Source organism: Bombyx mori, chromosome 9, assembly GCF_030269925.1.
Source record: "Bombyx mori chromosome 9, ASM3026992v2".
Lineage (NCBI taxonomy): Eukaryota > Metazoa > Arthropoda > Insecta > Lepidoptera > Bombycidae > Bombyx > Bombyx mori.
In genome coordinates, this window is record NC_085115.1 from 3,224,812 (window position 1) to 3,246,418 (window position 21,607).

General features: G+C 36.7%; 1 protein-coding gene across 2 annotated transcripts in view; it reads right to left on the reverse strand.

The window, feature by feature from the left end:
• Positions 1–9,249: 9,249 nt before the first annotated feature.
• Positions 9,250–21,607, reverse strand: part of LOC101746412 (EGFR adapter protein) — a 132,776-nt gene continuing 120,418 nt past the window's right edge. For both annotated transcript variants that reach the window (XM_021353294.3, XM_012697266.4), the window contains 6 exons: positions 19,183–19,277; positions 18,071–18,289; positions 16,808–16,990; positions 15,588–15,744; positions 15,006–15,173; positions 9,250–13,995 (listed from right to left, as the gene is read on the reverse strand). In XM_021353294.3, coding sequence (XP_021208969.1) covers positions 13,783–13,995; positions 15,006–15,173; positions 15,588–15,744; positions 16,808–16,990; positions 18,071–18,289; positions 19,183–19,277 — 1,035 coding nt within the window. In that variant the 3' untranslated portion in view covers positions 9,250–13,782. The remainder of the gene's footprint in view (positions 13,996–15,005; positions 15,174–15,587; positions 15,745–16,807; positions 16,991–18,070; positions 18,290–19,182; positions 19,278–21,607) is intronic.

The window sequence follows — 21,607 nt, forward strand, 5'->3', positions numbered from 1 at the left end:
AAGTCATTTCAGATTCTAAGCTTGTAAAAATTAGCATCTTTATCAGTAGCTATTAAAATCGATATTTTTATTTTTAAAGGTTGAATGTGTCACAAAATATTAAAAACCTAGTAATTAGGTAATTCATTTAGTTATAATTAGGAACAAAAACCGAAACTTACACTAAGTGGATTGGCAGTAATAAATCGTATCGTAATTTAAAGAGCTTCTACTAATGGCTTAATAAATTATTTCGCTCCTTTCGCAATATCGTACCGAAATATAAATACCAAGATTTTTATTCTGTTTTGATGTGTATAAAATAATTGTGCTTGTTTAATAGTTTACTTACTTGCAAAGTCAAAACGTCCAAATCAATATTACTAAACATCAATGATATTCAATTTCTAAAAGAAATATCAAAAGACTTCGCTATCAGGAACTTGAGTTTTAGGGAAATATATAAAACTAAGAAACCGGGTCACTTCAAAGCATCGAACCCACCTGAATCTTACAATAATATATTCTCGATTATCCACAAAAAAATATTAACGTAAAACGCAAAGGTATTTCAGAGCGGATGACAAACAAAAGACATCCCGATTCCCGTGACACTTGAACAAATACGGAAGACGGTGTAGCGAGATGTTTGTGCTGCTGTCTTGTAAATGACGCGACATTTCCGGCCCAACCCATGCCTCCGTGTCAGATGTCATCCGAATTTTTGAGCCTTTTGTTTTGACCCGTTCGCGTTTGTTGTTCTTAAAATAAGAACCACCATGAAAACATTTTTTTTAAATCCCTACACATGTAAACTCATGCAATAGATACGCTAAAGTCTCATTGTTTGGAATCATTTGGGGCTAGTTACATTTTGTACAAGCTGAGTTTACCTCTGGCTTTTTAAGCAATGACGGTATCGGTGTTGGACTTTTTTTTATTGCTTCGATTTGTGGACGAGCTCACAGCCCACCTGGTGTTAAGTGGTTACTGGAGCCCATAGATATCTACAACGTAAATGCGCCACCCACCTTGAGATATAAGTTCTAAGATCTCAGTATAGTTACAACGCTGCCCTACCCTTCAAACCGAAACGCATTACTGCTTCACGGCAGAAATAGGCAGGGCGGTGGTACCTACCCGCACGGACTCACAAGAGGTTCTACCACCAGTTTTTTTGACCACGTTTATTTCGCTTCTCTAATGAGACAAAAGCAAATTAAGCCCTTACACTTTACCATTGACAGTGAGTCGAATCTCCGCCTGGGACATTTCCAGCAGCAAGTACCCGGTGGATAAAATTGAACCGTCTTTTTGCGTCGAATTCCATTACAGAATAAGCATGAAAAAGCATTTACATATTTGTTTTTCATGCCTAAATGTTAAATATGCCTTTTTACAAGCCGCTTATTGTAAAATTTTGAAGATATTAAGCAAACAACATACTGAAACTTATTAATAAGCTATTGGTATAGATTCATTAAACTGGTCATTTTGTTAGGATTATTAAAAACAGTGAAAAAGGGATTTTTCGGATACGCACGACGAGATTACATCTATCGAGAGCACTTCGTAAGATTATCGCCCTCATTGAGAAAAACCCACTCCAATCGGGCGCTAATCAAGAAGACATTAGGAGCTGAGACCGTGGTGATTTATTTTTCTTATATTGTGGGCTGATTTTGTATTCTCTAAAAATATAGCATCATCTAACTTACATAACTGAATTAAACTGAACACAGACTTTTGGCATATTTTTCTATACTTAGGCACGCTATTCTTTGTCATGACTAAAGCAATTGGCTTGTAGTTTTCAGATAGACTAGTATATTCTATGGTTTGCTCGTTAAAATTGGTAATCAACAAAAATACGATTTGAATGTTAAAGCTTTTGAAACAAACACTTTAACAAAATGGCCTAATGACCGCATAAAAAAACATCCGTAACAAATGTAATGCTTCAATTTACGCTTACTATTTTATTATCTTTTCTAGTTTATTTATCGTTTGGTGTTGGTTTGGATTTTCGTTGACTGGTTAACCCATCACAAATTAAGTATGGCAGCTCCGACTGCGCTGTTGAAAATAAAAAAATGTGGTTAAAATGTCCAACCATCACGACAAACTTATAGGTCGGACTTTCAAAAATATATCTAAAAATACGCATACTGGCTTATTCAATGTGTAAATAGATATTGTCGAACAGTAAGTTACATATGCATGCATTCATCATACCGCATTTGACAACGCTACATCTATCCACGAAATACCAAATAACTTTACCATAATCGTTTGGTAGCCTAAGATTCTATTCCAACTACATGTGAACGGGTAGGTGAGCTCACTGAGCTCAACCTGAGTGAACTTGCTAGCACTATCCCTAGCAAGAGAATTGCTTCGCTGGAATCGCAACCCACTGAGAAGATCCAATTAGAAACTCACTGGGTTAGCATGTACCTAAATTAAAATTTTTAAAAAGTGTCAAATAAGAAAAAATAGAAAGAAAATAGCCTTAATTTTCTTCGTAAGTGCGGGATACTTACGGGCGATAAAAAGAAACTCATTAGTGAGATTCAGGTGACCCAGGAGCGAGAATGTCGCGATAAATTCATTGTCCCAATCACTAAGTACAGTAGAATAATGGATCGGAAAGCTATTATCGTCAGGCAAACTTTAGTTAGACATAAGGAGAACAGTAATAATAATGCAAAAAAACAAATATTTTATTTGCCAAGTAGATTATTTTATATCTTGATCATCCGCCGTTTCATTAGAAAATAACTGAAACTCTAATCCATCCGTCTCAAAGTGGGCGACGGCATTAATTTTGGGTAAACATCCAGTGGCTTATGAGAAATAAATACATTATGCCCATTTATGCAAACGTTCCAAATTTAAGTGCCCAAGTAATTATTGTTTTTGCCACACTCAGAGTAAATACACATGAGACAATTAAAATCAGATTTCGAATGCCAAATGTCTCTCAACAGCGTATAGGTTATTAGGTTATTCACTGAATAACTATACAATATTGAGAACATCAAAACTTTTGAAGAACCGTGACGCACTCAAATAAAGAAAAAAGTGTGCGTCTCGGGACGCCCGATAGAAGTGATGACTAATCTAAGTTGAACTATTTCATATTAAAATTGTTTAACTTGAGAAAAGCTTAGGTTATTATTTAAATTTTATGTATATTAATATGATAATGTAAGGAAAATTTGTAACATAAATTGAAAAAAATATAAAAATAGTTAAGAGTTACATACGTTTTCAGTACCGCTGCCGTATGCGTGAGAGAAAGAGACGTCAGACAGACTGGCGCCGTAACGCGTTACGTAACGAAGCGGCTTACTTTTTCTTGTGGAGTTTTCTTTATTTTTTTTATTGCCTAGATGTTTGGACGAGCTCACAGCCCACCTGGTGTTAAGTGGTTACTGGAACCCATATACATCTACAACGTAAATGCGCCACACACCTTGAGATTTAAGCTCTAAGGTCTCAGTATAGTTACAACGGCTGCCCCACCCTTCAAACCGAAACGCATTACTGCTTCACGGCAGAAATAGGCGGGGCGGTGGTACCTACCCGTGCGGACTTACAAGAGGTCCTACCACCAGTAAAGAAAGTTGTGAAGTTATCAATTCAAAAACAATTTTGAAAAATCCACATCGCTTAGTATTTTCTTCGGCTTTCGCAATCGTTTTCGTTATTATTACTACTATTATGGAATAAATCGCGTTTTTAATTTTCATAATAATAATATTTATTTCAAACTTTTCGAACTCTAGAACTTTCATGGTCACTGACGACTAAGTGTGTCCCGTTTGGACATCGTACAATAATATAGTTTTAGTTGAATCCATATCATATTTAAATGGCCTATTTTCAATGCCATTTTATGCTTAATTCCCCAAGGCATTGTGTACCTGTCGTAAAAGTCAAGGCACTTTATAAGAAAACTAGCTTTTGCCCGCGACTTCGTCCGCGTGGAATAGTTAGTTTGGCATAACGCTAAATTTCACCCGCCTCTTCATTTACGTAGATTTGCGTTATTTTAGAACAAATTTGGCTAGCATAAAAAACGTTATAGAGAGCCAACCTTAACATATAGACATACTGTCGTAGACTTTTTTTTAGATTTTTTAAAGGGGAACAATTCCCTCATACATTATTTTCGCGAAACGGCTAACGTTTCCGCAGCGCACGCAGTGGAAGCTCTCAAAAGGGAAAAACCCCGACTTTTAAACATACTTTATTGGTGCTCCGCTTGCATTGGTCTTGGCGTGATGTTATATAGCCTATAGCCTTCCTCGATAAATGGGCTATCTAACACTGAAATATTTTTTTAAATCAGACCAGTAGTTCCCGAGATTAGCGCGTTCAAACAAACAAATTATTCAGCTTTATAATATTATTAGTATAGATACTGAAATAAACATTATGAAATTTCAAAAATATAGTTTTGTGGTTTGCATACAAAGAAAAACAATTAAACCGCTAAAAACGATCTTACTATTCCATCACAACATTGCGTGTAAAGCATTTCACTAATAGTGTGAGAGAAACGCCTTTGGCACGTGCAACACAAAGACGTTCAGATTAACGATTCGCTAAATTAATCAGTGACAACATTTCAAGTGCTCACTCTCTCGGTTGAGTCCAAAAAAAAGGCGTCTAGACGATAATCTCCATATTTTTAGAAATTCTCTTTAGTTTTCCTAATTCTATTCAAATTATCCGAGTGGAATGAGAAGTGTCTTTAATTATTCCAAATTCAAGACGACGCTTTTGGATTGACTCTGTTCAATGCCAGTAAAATTATTATAGTTGCGGAATTACAGTGGCTATTATTCTGAGTCTGATGGGGTAGTAAGTCCGTTCGTAGTAAGACCGTCTTTCAACGATGGAAAAACTGACATATTATTTAATTGAGACTAAAACCTTACACATGAAGGAAGATTAATCCTGTTTGAACTTAGCTGGAATAGCCCCTTAGGTTACCAAAGATTAGGTAGAAAAAAGAAGACGAAGGCGTCCACATTATTCTTCTTATGACTTCGGTTCCCTCTGTATTTTCTACCGTATGTTCCATGAGGAGTGTTCTGAGGAATTGTGTTTTTTTTTTATTTATTGCTTAGATGGATGGACGAGCTCACAGCCCACCTGGTGTTAAGTGGTCACTGGAGCCCATAGACATCCACAACGTAAATGCGCCACCCGCCTTGAGATATAAGTTCTAAGGTCTCAAGTATAGCTACAACGGCTGCCCCACCCTTCAAACCGAAACACATTACTGCTTCACGGCAGAAATAGGGGGGGTGGTGGTACCTACCCGCGCGGACTCACAAGAGGTCCTACCACCAGTATAATCCAAATATTCGAATTTGCGATTCCACTCATCCCACTGCTTGAGTAATCATCATAGTCGCCCATCCATAGATTATAGGGACCGACAGTGTTGCAACCTTGATTTTTAAATAGGTGGTTTTTTATTTTTTATATAATCTAAATTCATGTTAACACTAGATTTACCAGACCAGTTATTTTGACTGGTCGTGCAACTTCAATTCAAAATTCATACTACATTAAACATTTGCTTTCCAAAATGATGTTATAACTTACAAGGGCAATAAAAAAAAAGATATCTATGAGCTTCAGTAACCACTGATCATCAGTTAGGCATCGAGTACTCTTCTACGTCACAATATAAAAAACTTGATCGTACTAAATTAAATAAAAACGGGCAAATATATATCAAGCCCTTTCAAGACCAGAGCATAAGGTCCAAATTTAATATGGGGGAATTTTTATGTTGTCAAAAACACATTTTCTTGTCGACACATTTTCCCGGAGGCTATGTTCTGGCTTTACCTGTTCGTTTTAAAATGTAAAATGTTCCACAAGTGAAAGAGATTGCCGACTGCGAAGAGGTAAAAGCTTTCCCCTACCATGTATCTATATAAGAAAACAGTATTAAACGAAATTAAAATATCAAGGAGGTAGTTACTTGCGAAATAAAGTAAATATATATAGCTACAGCTAGTAAATATAGCTTACAAAAAATAATGAATCCTGCACAAATCTAACCGGATTTTGTAATACAAGATTAACTACAGATACTAGCCGAGTATTGTACTGTGTAGATCTAACATATTTTGACGGCTTAAAACCATGAATTTTTATAAGAAAAAAAAACCAGTAACTAGGACAATAAGAAATCGGTTGGCAAAAAAGCTTTCTTATCATTTATATAAGGTATTTACTGAAAAATCAGGATGCTACTATTTTGACTATTTTTGTAATTTAAAAATCTTTATTTTTTATTGCCCTAGTAAGCAGACAAGCCTGATGGTGAGTGGTTACCGTCGCCCATGGACTTTAGCAATGCCAGGGGCATGGCCAAGGCACTGCCTACCGTTAGAATCTTGTCCGGTCCTAAAAAAAATCCAGACCGCAATTTTGAACTTTTCAAAACAAAAATCGAATCTGCCAGCAAAACTCAAATCTGGCAGTTGGCCTAGTGAAATAAATTGATAACCATACTGAAAAAAATATCAAAGACATATAACCTTATTCGTCGTGTTGGAATTTCATAGTAACGGCAACTGTTCTCAAAATGAAATATTCTTTCCAAAGCATTTACTTCACACATCGAGTGCTTTCGTACGTAATGTCTGGAAGGAATCGCTGTTTCTATATAAAATAAATATTTTATATGCTTCTAAAATAACATAGGGTCAATGACCAACCATTTCTTTCAAAATTCTCGTTGAGTAAATTTGTTATACGAAAAAACTTCTTTGTCACCACCTCAAAAATGCAAAAAATATGCAAAAAATAATAGATGAATATGATATACTAATCTAGATATATTGTTCTAGCATGTTTGTATTTAGTTAAGCCATAATCTAAGACGAGGACAGCTGACAAATAGCGTTACACGGACCATTAACTCCACGCGTCACCTAATTTTGTAGTACGCTGCATTGTCAATAAATTATAATTTTTAGATCACCGCTTTTTTGTGTTATAACGGGTTAATCACTACCATGTTATGGTATTAGACAACAGTGCTGTTACATCCGGTACGGAATTAATACTGTCTATTCATTTTCATCTTCTTTGAATTGAAGAAATGAAGTCCAAAAATGTATCGATTTTGTACCGATGTTTTAAAATTGTTCAATGTTGTTGTTAGTTCAATATTGTTCCACTTGTGGTGGGGGTTTTATGAGCCCGCATGGGTAGGTACCACCGCCTTGCTTATTTCTACCGTAAACCAGTAATTCGTGTCGGTTTGAAGGGTGGGACAGCCGTTGTAGGTACTGAAAACTGAGACTTAAAACTGTTCTCAAAGTGGTTCACGGTATACACACTGTAAATTACTATAGGCTCTGGTAACCACTAAACTACCAGGTGGGCTGTGAGATGGTCCACCCACGTTAGTAATAAAAAAAATCGAAACGATATACTGAGTTAGTTACCTTTGCAGATTAGTATAATATAATAAGTATAGTATAATATATTAAGATAATATGTAAACAGTGGTACTAAAACCAAATATTCCATTCACTCCAAGGAAAAATAGCAAACCGTTCATTTTAGATGATTGAACGAGCCTATCGCTGTAAAAGGAAAAGGTAGACCTAAGAAAAAATAACGAATTGCATGACAGACGATGTGTGTAAGAGGGGAGAGAGCGAAGAAATGGTATATGATAGAGGAGTATGGAAGGAGAAAAGATGTTGTGCCGACCCCAGATGATTGGGAGAAGGGCAGGAGAATGTTGATGATGTTGAACAAGCCCATCGCCCATCTGCTGTCTTTACAGTCACTTTTGACTACCATAGTCCATGGTTTGAGCCACTGACTTTCTCGCCGGATCTTCTCAGCGATTCCGATCCGGCGGTAGAATCCGCGAAGAACTCCTCTTGCTACAGCCAGTGTTAGCAAATTAGGCAGGGAACAAAATAGTCAATGGATAGCCACTAGGGTGAGAATTTAACCACCCACATAAAGACATGAGATCTAAGTCTCCATAATTGTATTCTGTAACAGCTGTTCTATCTTGCAATCAGAACGCACAATAGCTTCGTGGCAGAAATAGAACGGGCTTACAATACTCCGGTAAATAAATAGTCATAAGAAAAAAAAAATTAAGTTTTCAAACCGTAAAAATGATTGTCATAAAAAGTTATCGTATACTTACGATAACTTTTTATGACAATCATTTTTTATTTATTCAAGCCCAAAGTTTGACGATATTAGAGCGAAAACTGATAAGATTACGGCTGGCTATGTAACAAAAAAAAATTTACGAGAAATAGAATAAGCCGCCATCTCTTACATAAAATATGAACTATATCAATTTTCTGGAACATTCCGTTTACTCGAACTCTAAAATCTCTCTCTGTAAATTCTCTTTCTTTTTCCTATAGACAAGAGATGGCGGTAGTAATTGAATTTCACAAAACAATTGTTTTGATAATTGTCGCATACTCAAAATAATAATCTGTAGTAGTTTATAAACCATACTTTAATCATAATATGTAACGTTTGCAAGCCATTCATTCGTTTGTGATTAAATTTAGTACAGCCTGCCAATGGCTCGGTTACGCTGACATAGCCCCTAAAAGAGCTTAGTGTAGGAAAAAATGTATTCTAGTAACTTGAACATATCATAGATGGCGTACGAATTGTTTGAAGAAATCGTTTTTTTTTTTAAACAATTTTAGCGACATTCAAGGTGAAAACCATAGATAATATAATATAATAATATGTACTTATAATATTAATATTTGTTTTTATTTCCTCTATTACTAAAATCCTCGACGGGTTATGCTAGCTCACCGAAGATGAAGGCGAGCTCACGGGGTTCAGCTAGGGAGACTTTACTAACGTCTGCTCTAGCAAGAGCAGTGGTTCGCATGTACCACCGGATCGGAATCGCGACTCACTGAGAAGATCCGGCGAGAAATTCAGTGGGTTGTATCTATGGGCTAGTTTGCATGTCGAAACTCTTCGGAATCGACCAGTTCGACGAGGACGGTGGCCGATGTTTGAAGAGCCTAAAGGCACCGAAAGTGAATCCGGGGGATCCGACAAGACAATTTCTGGGCGACGCCAGCTTTCTTTCCGTACTTTCCCGTCACCTGGTTGGACTAGGTAGTTAACAGTGGCCACGATAGAAGGGTTATCGTATCACGCCGCTTTTTTTAAAATAAAAACTCATTCACATTGGGTGTCTAATGAAATAAAACCCGTAAACACATGTTTTTTCATCTGTATTTCGTAAATAAATTAATAAATCAATTCGATACAATAATTACAAAATAAAGGAGACTGACGCCTTTGAGTAAATTAACACTTGTGTAATGTAATTAAATACATAGACAGTAGTGCATATCAATAATGAAGAGTACTTTTATTGTTAGATTGATAGCTTAAAGTAACTACAATAGACAAGGTCTATTTACGCAAATTATTTTTATTTAGCGTACGTCCATTTTACGAGTGCCAGTTACAACAGTTTTTAAGTTCACTTTACATGTTTGATATCATAATATTCGCTTATATTCCTTCGCAGAAAGAAGTAACGATCGCTTGGAGTCCCTTGCAGCTTGTCACCACGATCCAGACAGCGGTAACAACTATTTTATACGATTCGATAAGGAATGAAAGTGAATACCACGTATGTTACATATCCATCTAGTTACATATCCACATAGCGCGAAGATCAGACAGACTGTGCGGCAGAAAGACTCCCGAGTGGAGACTACGTATGGGAAAACCCAGAGTGGGACAATCACCTATCGGGTGAACCGACGACCTAGTGAAAATGGGTCACGTTGGATTCAGAAGGACCAGTGAACCGGTCGCACCGGAGATCGATTGAAGAGGCCTAGATTTACCAGTGATCAGCACTATATTCTGAGATGATGATGTTACCAATCCCATGACCAATGATATTAAATATATCCAAATTCGTTACAATTTTCGCCTGTTTAAAACCAAAGATCGTGTCTAATCGTGAAAATGAAACTGCAACTTAAACAAATACAAAGCAAAGAAGCAGTTTTGATTACAACTTTTTGATTTTATATTACCTAAACGAGAGATTTCGTTTACAGTATCGACATAAACAATTTTAATTACCGTCTTTCCTGGGCTTGTAATGTTTTATTAAATGATTTTAACATTTACAACGAAAGCTAGTCAACATTACAATACATTGTGCACCTAAACAATTATCGTATTTATATCTATCTCCTCACTAATGCGTTCTAACACTTCTTACTTATATGTGTGGCGGGCGATTTTAAGAGCTTGTACAAAAATTCATAGAACTCTCAATCCGAAATCTCAAATTACTCGATTTTCTTTGTTGACCTCGATCTGGTATTCTTGTTCTCAATATGAAATCAGCATTTATTATAAATATGTACGATTAAAAATAGTATCAAAATAAAAAAAATAAGTCTAAAATATCTACAGAAGTAGCTTGATTACTTATAACTATATTACAGTTGAATATTATTGACATTTGTGCAGCAAAATATTTGACTGTCAGCGAATAACCCTTAGTAGTACGTGACCGTGAAAACTGTATTTGAAACGATAATATAAAAATAATAAAAGCGAGATTACACCGTAAAAATACTTTAAATTACGTTAAAGTCTGACGAAAACCAAATGAAATATTAAGTAATTAAGGAACGTACCCATACTACGTGACCTATTTTTTTAGTTTTTTCGACCTCTCCGTCTCCTCGGTGATCGCTCGTAGTATATGCCAAGACCCGCCCCTCTCCCCTTTTAGTTTTCACGTAGTAATTCATAATTAATTCATGACTTTTAATCATTCCACAGGCAAAAATTGAAAAAAAAAAAAAAAATTTGGTTCATACTCGTCTTTATTGCATAAGACTGCATGCACACTTAAATTACTAGTGAATTATGTAGTGTGAGTTTACAAAGCGCTAAGCACTGCGCGCTATATTCGAGTATAGGTCGAAAAAATACGTGATTTCTCTCACTAAAATCGACTACGTGACAAAAGCCTGAGCCACCCCCCCGCTCCTGTGATTGACCGTAGTATTTTAAAGACTTCGCTCCCCCCCTAAACGGGTCACATAGTATGGGTACGTTCCCTTACTCATAAATAGAATTATTTACGCATTTGTCGCAGAAGTCGATAACAGTTTTCTGAAAGGAGCTGGATGGTTCTTGCGGCTTAAATTGAATCGAAGGCTTAATTATGAAGTAGATATAAATTTTAAATGAGTCAAATTGAACATTTAGTTACTGCACTTACATTATTACCACCCACCACAGTCGCGAAGCTAAGTGTACACGCTAAAAGGCAACTTGTTTCACTTTAATATTTCCTAAATATTATTCCGTACACAATCAACAACTTCACACGCATTACAAGTTCAGTATAAAAATTAAAGAATCACTTCTACCAATAAATACACAATAAAGAAAAAAATAAAAAATGTTCGATACGAATAAAAGATGGCGCCACGTGTTTTTAATTGCGCTTATTTTTAATGACTAAACATCTAAATCTTAGCAAACGGTGCGGTATCAATAGCCGAAAGACAGTTTAAAAAAAACGCTATACAATTCAAGACTAGAAAAATAACTACACAAAAAATTAAATTGGCGCGAAAATTAGAACCAAAAAAAAAAAACATTTCCGTTTACCATTTTTTTTTCTATTCACTATCAACTATGATTATGACACAAAACGTTTAAAATTACAATTTTTTACAATTATTTTTTTGCGCTAAAATAATAATTATCACATTATTAATCATTTAAATACAAAATGGAACTATTCTTAGCAACAGTTACTAGACAACATACAATAATTTAGTGACTTAACAATGACTATTAATAATTACATAATATATTTTAATATAATAAATACAACTATATTTATGTTATAAACATTTTATGTTTGATAGTATCGTTTTGACTTAACATAATGTATGTCTCTTTAACAGCATTTCAATATTTTATGAGTTAATTGGTGGATTTCATTATACATTTATATACCTATCATTGTAACATGCTTTGATAGATTTTAGCACACAGTATTTGATTCTAAAGCCTATTCTGAGACAAACTGGCTGTTTAGCTAAAAAGTTCCATCACAAATGAAGGGACCTGCATGGCTTAAAAGTACCATCACCCATTAACGGATGTTTGAAAATCTAATGTTACTCTTTCAACCTCATTTGGGGAGAGACTCGATTGTTAGGAGTTTCCTACGGCCAAGTTTCCTTCGTCTAACATTTAATATTAGCTCAAACATAAATCCACACTTAACGTTCGAATCGTCGCTACAAATACTGAGTTACTTAAACTATTTGTTTGTTTAAAAAAAAAAAAACCTTTTCAATAGTACCTCTGGAAAAAATGTGCGAAACAAACATCTATGACTACCTCTGCTACGTAACACTTATCTGTGTATTAATCACGACGAAATTATCAATAGATGTGTCATTTATGACATATTTCAATATTTTTTTGTTCTGTAATAGCAAAGTGATAAAAATATTCTTAACCATCATTACATATAGGTACTATAGATTTACGTTATGAATTTAAAAAAACATATAATCTGTGTCTTCAACTGTCATTACAAAACGTTATATAACTTTTGATAATAAGTTGAAGGTACATATTTAGTAGTAATAACGTTAATGATACCTACATATTTGTAAACACCATATGGTACATAATAGTTACGAGAATTTCCGTTGCCGACATCATTCGATGCGTATTAAACATAAATGAATTAAGCACACACTATTGCTTGTACGGTTTTTGGGCTACGGGTGGTCATAGATAATAAATCGTGGATAGTCGATGGTCTACAATAGGACTGTCAAGGCTTAAACAAATAAAACATGAACTGGCCATACGAAACATAATTATCAATCTAAAAATATATGCACCGATCCTTTATAATAAATACATTTATCACTTTAATTACTACTTTATTAATAAATAAATAATTATGAAATTATGAAGTGACAATACCCACGCTGTGATCGGTCAAGCGCATTGGGGCGCCATGTTTGACTCTGACGTAGAAAAAAAGAATACCATCAACCAAACCATGACAATGTGTTAATCTTTCAACGAACAAACACGTGCTTGGCTTCGTTCAGTTTTTGTTTTTCTTAATAAGTCTAAGCCATTGTAGTCTAAAACTACCGTTCCATAATACAGATAGAATAAAAAAAAAATACTTGTGGCACTCGGGGACTGCCGCGGTGAAGCTATTGCATAGCATTTTTATCAACTTATGCAATTATAATTAGATATTATTAAAACAATAATAAAATACGACCACGCTATATTTATAAACATTAACAAAAGCAAAACATTAACTGTCCCCTTCACACTCATAAGCTAGGCCGCGCGAAAGAGAGAGATGGGCAGACTTTTCATGACACACATGCAGTGCGACGTCACGCCGCGCGCTTATTCACAAGCACTACACAAGCGCAAAGTGTGAATGTGTTGAACGCGAGCTACATGGTAGGCGGAGTGGGGGTGTTAGGTTTTATTTTCGTTACGGAATTTCTTGATTCAGTCGCCGCGCTTAAAGCCCGTGATAAAAGCTATGCAATAGCTTAAAATTAAAACTTGATAGTTATTTTGTTGCATTAGGTTTATGTTCTCATCTAAATTTCGGTGCTGATCATTGAATACACTGAATTATTGTACTTAGCACGATCGTCTTACAGACGGTTTCTGTTTTTAGTGCTCCGTCGGCTATGTTTAAACATCCAGTTGGGCCAGGAAGTGCGTTTGCTGCGGGTTGTGTTGGTGAGGGTGGGGTGCCAAGGCGTCGATGTCGGCGTGGTCGCGGCGGCGGGGGGGCGCGCGCCCTGGGCCCGCGCGCGGCAACCGCAACGGTGCCGGTAGTAGCTCTGGCATCACGCTGTGGTGCGTCACCAGCGCCGTCAGCGACGTGAACTCTTTTGTGAAGCCCTGCGATATTGTTTTGTCGTTTAGAAATGGTGGTACAAGACATTCACTTAAGCATTCAACCTGAGTTTAAATTTTTATAAAAATAATATAATATTATCAATACTGCTGATTGATTAATGACCCATCGACAGAACCCCTGAGTTTCCCGCCGGGCTGTCTCAGCGTGTCGCTATTACGATTCGGTGGTAGATTCAGGGAAGCACTGCTCTTGCTGGGACCAATGTTAGGAAGCTCCTTCAGACTCGGCCCCGTAAACCTTTGGTAAATAGGTATGCAAAAAAGACTAATGCCTAATCGTTACGTGAACATAAGTTTGTATGTCATATGAATTCAGTGTCTCATTGAGTTAGGCAAAGAACAAACACACAACATACTTTTACTGGTTGGTGGTAGAACCTCTTGTAAGTCCGCACGGGTAGGTACCACCGCCCTGCTTATTTCTGTAATTAAGCAGTAATGCGTTTCGGTTTGAAGGGTGGGGCAGCGGTTGTAACTATACTTGAGACCTTAGAACTTATATCTCAAGGCGGGTGGTGCATTTAAGTAGTAGATGTCTATGGGCTCCAGTTACCATTTAACACCAGGTGAGTTCGTCCACCCATCTAAGCAATGAAAAAATTAAAAAGAACAATTCGTGAGCTTTAGGAAACCGACTAAATAGGTAATAACCGTCGTGCTAATTGTGAAGCGAAGCAGTTAAATAATAGTTGAAAGTTCCACTTCTCACCACGAGAGGGTGGTAGCTATCGGTTTTTAGTTGAAAATAAATGGCAGATGGCCTCGAAGTCTCGGTTTCATTGACTAGCACCTATTAAAGTTTTCAAGCCATATTATATCGCGTATGATGTCATCTTACCCCAATTGTATTGTATAAACAAAACAAAATGTCCCACAGAATGTGCGACAAAAACCTTTTAATAACATAATGTTAAATTTCACTATAAGGACCTTTTAAGCAATCGCCAAAACCTTTAATATCGTTCCTCGGTTATTTCACGCATTGGTTTTACCTTAATTTTGTATCCTTTAGGTGTCCTTAAAATAAGATAATGCGCTATGCCGGTCGGTTGGAAATCACGAGGGACTCTCACTGAAAGAGCATAGCATCCGGCCTGAGTCGTGCTCCCTCTTACGAGAAACGCACCAACAGGTTGACTGCTCAGCACTTCTAATGCTATCTGAAAGAAAAGGACAACCATATTTTATTTATACTACTCACAAAGCTTAGTACTAAGTTCTACTAATAGATGGCGCTGTTAAACTTAAGCAGAAGATGTGAAGAAAAGAAGAAAAGAGCCACTATTAGGTATGAATTGTTTTACCGCGCGGGTAGGTACCACCACCCTGCCTATTTCTGCCGTGAAGCAGTAATGCGTTTCGGTTTGAAGGGTGGGGCAGCCGTTGTAACTACATATACTGAGACCTTAAAACTTATATCTCAAGGTGGGTGACACATTTACGTTGTAGCTGTCTATGGGCTCCAGTAACCACTTAACACCAGGTGGGCTGTGAGCTTGTTCACCCACCTGAGCCATAAAAAAAATCCACGTAATTCCTTACAAATTCAGCATTACGAATTCAATGATTCTCACCTCTCTAGGTATCCCCTGCTGGAACCAAGGCGCCTGTCGGAGCTCAGGTTCGGCTCTCGGTACATTATTATTTCCTGAGCCGTGGGAGATACCTCCGCCACACGACGAGGCGCCTGACGAGGACGACGTAGTTCGACTACAAACCGCCGACGGACTTCTGAAGAGTTTCAATTGTATGCTTTAATCTATACTAATATTATAAAGCTGAAGAGTTTGTTTGTTTGAAGGCGCTAATCTCAGGAACTACGGGTCCGATTTGGAAAATTATTTCAGTGTTAGATAGCCTATTTGTTGAGGAAGGCTATAGGCTATATAACATATCTCTAAGACCAATACAAGTGGAGCACCAATAAAGAATGTTTCAAAATAGGGGTTTAAATAGCTCCTTAACATTCTATAATTCAAAAATATTTTCACTTTCTAAGTGAATGAAGTGGGAGGTAAAATTTAGCGTTATGCCAAAGTAACTATTCCACGTGGACGGAGTCGCGGGCTAAAGCTAGTGAAATAATAAGCATAATCTGTTAATCGGCTTATCATGAAATTGGAGGGCCTTTACTATTCTTAACGTAATTTCGTATTAATAAAATCAGAATAGATCGCTAAATACAAAATGTTTGAGCCTTAATAAGTTGGATAGCATAATGACTGGTAGCAGCATAAAGCATAATGAATCTAAGCATTTAATGTTACATTATTACAATACTATACTAACCGAAATGCATTTGTATTTAGTTGTGGTATTTGCATGTGATATTTGCATGCCTGGTATTGCATGCTTTTAAGCTAGCAATAGCTGGATAACTTCATTTAAACCTAAATAGTTAGCTACCAACATTGAAGCTTTTGCAATCATCCGTCACATAGTGGCTATTACAATGGAAATAACTATAAAAGGGAGATTTCAGCATCATGTCCGAAGGTAGAAAGCAGCAGACTATTATATTTGAGGGTACAGACATTCAACCTGAGTTTAAATTTTTATAAAAATAATATATTATTATCGATACTGTTGATTGAGTAATATCATCCATCGACAGAACCCACTGAGTTTCCCGCCGAACCGTCTCAGCGTGTCGCGATTTCGATCCGGTGGTAGATTCAGCGAAGCACTGCTCTTGCTGGTACCAATGTTAGGAAGCTCCTTCAGACTCGGCCCCGTAAACCCATAAGCCCTTCGAGGCTTTTGGTAAATAGGTATGCAAAAAAATGCAACTTACCCAGTTTTCGTATTGTTACATCTTCGGAAATCTGTATCTAGGTCGTTTTGCATGAGGTTATCGTTGCGTCGAGGAGTGGGAGGCACTATGGGATGATCTCGGTTACTCTCTCTAGTCCTCGCTTCGGCTTCTGAGGCCTCGTTGATGTATCCCGCGTTTAAACATAACGGCAAATTAGTTGGACTGCAAACAATAATTCAGGATGTTCTAGTTATGAGCAGCGGATTCGAATACTGGTGTTCTAGGCGATCTTCAAAAGTCTAGAGCTTGATAGTTCTATTTTTATAGTACACCAGATGCCAATTCTTTCAAACATAAATAAAGCTTGTAATAACGCCTTTACAATAAAAAGATTAACAAAGGTTAAAAATTGCAAACCTTATCATATTATGTCATGCATTAAAAGGCACTTTCTGTTAATTATTATCGCTATTTTATAAACTTATTAAGTATTCGTATATATGAATTTAAAATTTCAGTGTAACAGGCATTATTATTTAAAATTATTTAAATCATTAAATTGTACAGTAGGCAGCGTTTTGGCTGTGCTCTTGCCATTGCTAATATCCATGAAAGACGGCAATTGGAAATTCCATGGGCCGTACGCTTGTCTGTCTACAAGAGCAATAAAAAAAAAGATTGTGTGATTTTATGAAACCACGATAAAAGTGAAACTTTTGAAGTGAAACTTCCTTATCGGCGTTGGAAAAAAATTTACCGTCACATTTTTCGGTTACGCGTCACTTTTTTCCGTTACGCGCCATCTGTTTTGTATTCATGTCTATGATAATAAAATCCTTTTGTTTAAACTTTATCTAATTTAACTTTTTTGTATTCATGTCTATGATAATAAAATCCTTTTGTTTAAACTTTATCTAATTTAACTTTATTTAACCAATTTCTAGAAAGTTGCATGTAGATCATTTTTCGAAAAATAAGGCCATAAACAAGTTTCACTTCTTACGTGTGTACACTAGTACACGCACACATTTTTTTTTCACATAGACATTTAACTCTGACAAACAACGTTTACATTAAACACTGACAAACACAAACAAAATAGCGTGGAGCACTGGCACAAATGAGTAATAATCTATACATTACGCGGTCAGCTGCTGCGAACTATAGGCGCCGCCATATTGGCCTTAGCTGCTCTGACAAGCGCCTTTTACTTTATCCCTACTCCGCGGCCGACCGTCACGCGACATGCAACACACAGACGAAAAAGTTTGAGATGATGAAATAAAAAAGATGTCAACTCACGTTGTAGGAGTATCTGCGACGAGGGGTGTGGAGTCATCATCAGATGGCTGCAGTAGAGCACCACTGAGACCCATGGCCAGTCTCTTCATAAGAGGCGGCCGGTCCCCCAGTCTTCGGTAGCAGTTGATCTCGGTGGGTGAGTTTGACTCTTCGGAACTGCTCGGACTTGCCTCGTTTACAAGTTTCGTTACGCCCATGATGTCGCATTTCGCTGGCGATCTGAAATCAAACAGCCCATTTAAATTTAAAGTAAGAAACTCCGAAAAATTCGTTATTGCCGAAGAATTCAAATTTTTTACTTTCGGTTGTGTCCAATGACTTCCATAACCATGCTATACCAGGATTGATGCAATATTGTCGATGCGTCTAGAGTAAAAAAAAACACCAGTGTGCTTAGTGCGAGTTCTTTAACGTTCTCGATAGCGTAAAAGTTAACTTTGTATGCAGTTAGAACAGTACCCCTAGCGGCAAACGTAGGCAAACGTTCCAACTCTATACAAATTTGAGTTAGCTTTTACGCTATCGAACACGTTAAAAAACTCGCACTACGCACACAGCACAGACCACGAAAACTTTAAGGCTCTCGAAACGTCTGAAAAAAGACATATAATGACAATAAAAAAAGCGAAGTCAAATCTTAAAATTTGTTTTAAATTGCGAGAGATGAGATATTTAAATTGACTGATGAAAGGCGATTGCATGCAGCAGAGATGCGAATATTACGATGGATGTGTGAAATAACTAGAATGGAAAGAATACGGAATGAATTTGTTAGACAAAGTTTGAAAGTGGCATGATGGCACCTATGACAGAAAAGTTGAGAAGTGCGCGTTTGGGATGGTATGGACACGTGATTAGACGAAATGAAAATGAGTTTGGTAAGAGAGTGTTAACTATGAATGTGCAAGGATATAGAGGAAGAGGTAAACCTAAGAAGAAATGGATGGATTGCGTGAAAGATGATATGTGTAAGAGGGAAGTGAGCGAAGAAATGGTATATGATAGAGGAGTATGGAAAGAGAAAAAATGTTGCGTCAACCCCAGGTGACTGGGGCAGGAGAATGATGATGAGTTTTAAATTGAGAGATCCGTAATAGGTCATTGATACTTACCTATCTCCACAATGCGGGTAGTGGTGCATGAGTCCTGGCAGGGTGTCGGGGGCTCGAACGCCCATACCGTTACACTCGCTGCTTAGCTCCTTGCTCTGAAACAACGTATATTATTGGTATAACGTCAGAGGAATAGAGACTTTAGCCCGGTATCTGAAGGTAGACATTGCCACTGCGTGGTCTACAGGTACTCGTGTGCTCACCAAGCCAATAGCGATGACTGAATACGTATATGAGACGTTACTAACAATCTTCAGTGTCTACTCGAAGGAGACTTAGTACAATTGTTGCGGGCGCTTGCTAAGCTTAGATTCAATTCTCAATAACATCAACTCTTGGGGTTATAGGAATACATACTCACTTAATTAAGTAATTGTCATAGACGTTGTGATCTCTCAGTAAGTGTGTGTTTGTTTTTTTAGTGCTTACCATAGATATATCAAAGTTAACGCCGCCTTGTGAATAAGTTCGAAGACTAGATAATATTGCATAATACCTCTCCCACCCTCCAAACCCAGTAGGATTGCCACCCGTGCGCCCGGGTTGACAAGCAAGTAATTCAGGAATTGATTTTCTTATTCATAATATTATTAATCAGTGATCCGTAAACAAGTGTGAAGTACAAATTTCTTTGGTCAAACTTAAGCTGTTATATTGTTATTTCAGACAAAAAAAAATATCGCTCATGGCATTACCTACTGTTGCACATTACCAATACAACATATTTTGCTAAGACATCAACATTAAGTCGTTCGATTCTGGAAATAGCCTAAGGCTAATTATAATCAAACCTAATCGAAAATTATAGTTGATCGTTCATTAATGAGAAACATGTTTTAATTAAGGCAATAACATAAACCGATGCGAACTGGCGTTTTAATTAAACAAGAATCCGAATGCTTAAACATCAAAGAAACTCTAATTTTTTCAAGTTTACCCTTTTTCATTTAATCATTTCGGTACAATATTTCATCGCGGTCATTAAAGAACTAGTATTTACGTTCCGACACATCGGAATGCACTTAAATCGGTGCATTTATCTCTCAAACAATAATGTAATAGAATGTCAAGGCACGAAGTGTACGCACGAGAAAATATTTCACTTTGAACTTCAACGGAAGTTTCGTCATTCAAGAGAAGTATTTTTGAGACAAATTCTATATTTAAAATTTTGTTAACAATCCATTTCCTTTCGGGCATGTAACTCATAGATAGCGAGATTGTATCACGCGTTAGTCGGGTAGTTTTTCGTGTCCCACTATTCAAAGCGAAACGCATTACTACTTTGCGGCATAAATAGGCAGGACTATACCTACCCATGCGGCCTCACAAAACGCCCGCCCTGCCACCAGAAATTACGCAAATTGTATTTTTTTCTGGTTTGATTTTTATTACACGATGGACTTTCCGTATTCCATCATCGTGGAACTCATTCGTGAACATATTTTGATAAGTACAAATTTCATTAGAAAAAACTAAGCGTCACTGTGGGGTACTAACGCCACCCGAGCTATCTTTATCAACCATCACCAATTGATTTGTAGCACCATCATCAAATATACGTCTTTGCATTTGGCTAATAAACAGGATAGAGTATTTGGAACGTTTATATAATAATTAATTTTTCTATGAAATTTAAAGCACGGCATAGCTCACTCAGTACCTTTTATGGCGGGTGGAAATATAAATTTTAATACGTCTTGATTACGATTCCCATAAACTTTACTAGTAATAATTAAGGAGCCTTCTTAAGTATCGAAGTTTTTATTGGAACAAAAACAAATGAAATCAAGAAAATCGTTGTACTGAATACACTATTCTTAATATCTAATTTGGTGTATGTCTCCTGAGTAATGAGAAACGATCCCAAAGGCAATACGACACCAAACCAGATTGGGTAAGTTAATGCTGGTACTTTTATATTGAGCACATCCCCATTCAGAGCCTCTTACCAAGATCAGCATCCGTATGTTTCAAGTCGTAAAGTCTAAATTTGTAGTTACCGTAGGCTTTGCGGTTTAGTGACAGGATGTGTTTTGCTAAACGCACTACAGATCGCAATACGAATTACGGTGCTAAACATTTAAGTGCAGAATGATCTAGAGCAGTGATTCTCAACCACTATTCCGCCGCACTTTTGTGTGCCGCGAAATTTCAAAAGTGTGCCGCCAAATTTTGCCAATATATAATGATGGTAATATTATTAAATTATATCAAATATTTTTTTATTATTATTAGCTTGTAATTAATCCCTTTTTAAACGTTCAAATATTATTAAAGCATATATTAGTTTATTTCGTACATTTAATGGTTTTTATAAACGTTTTATGCAGTGTTTTAGAAAGTAAATAGTTTAAATCTTTTTCTTTGTGTGCCGCCAAATTTTAAAATCGTTTAATGTGTGCCGCCAAATTTTGAAATCGTT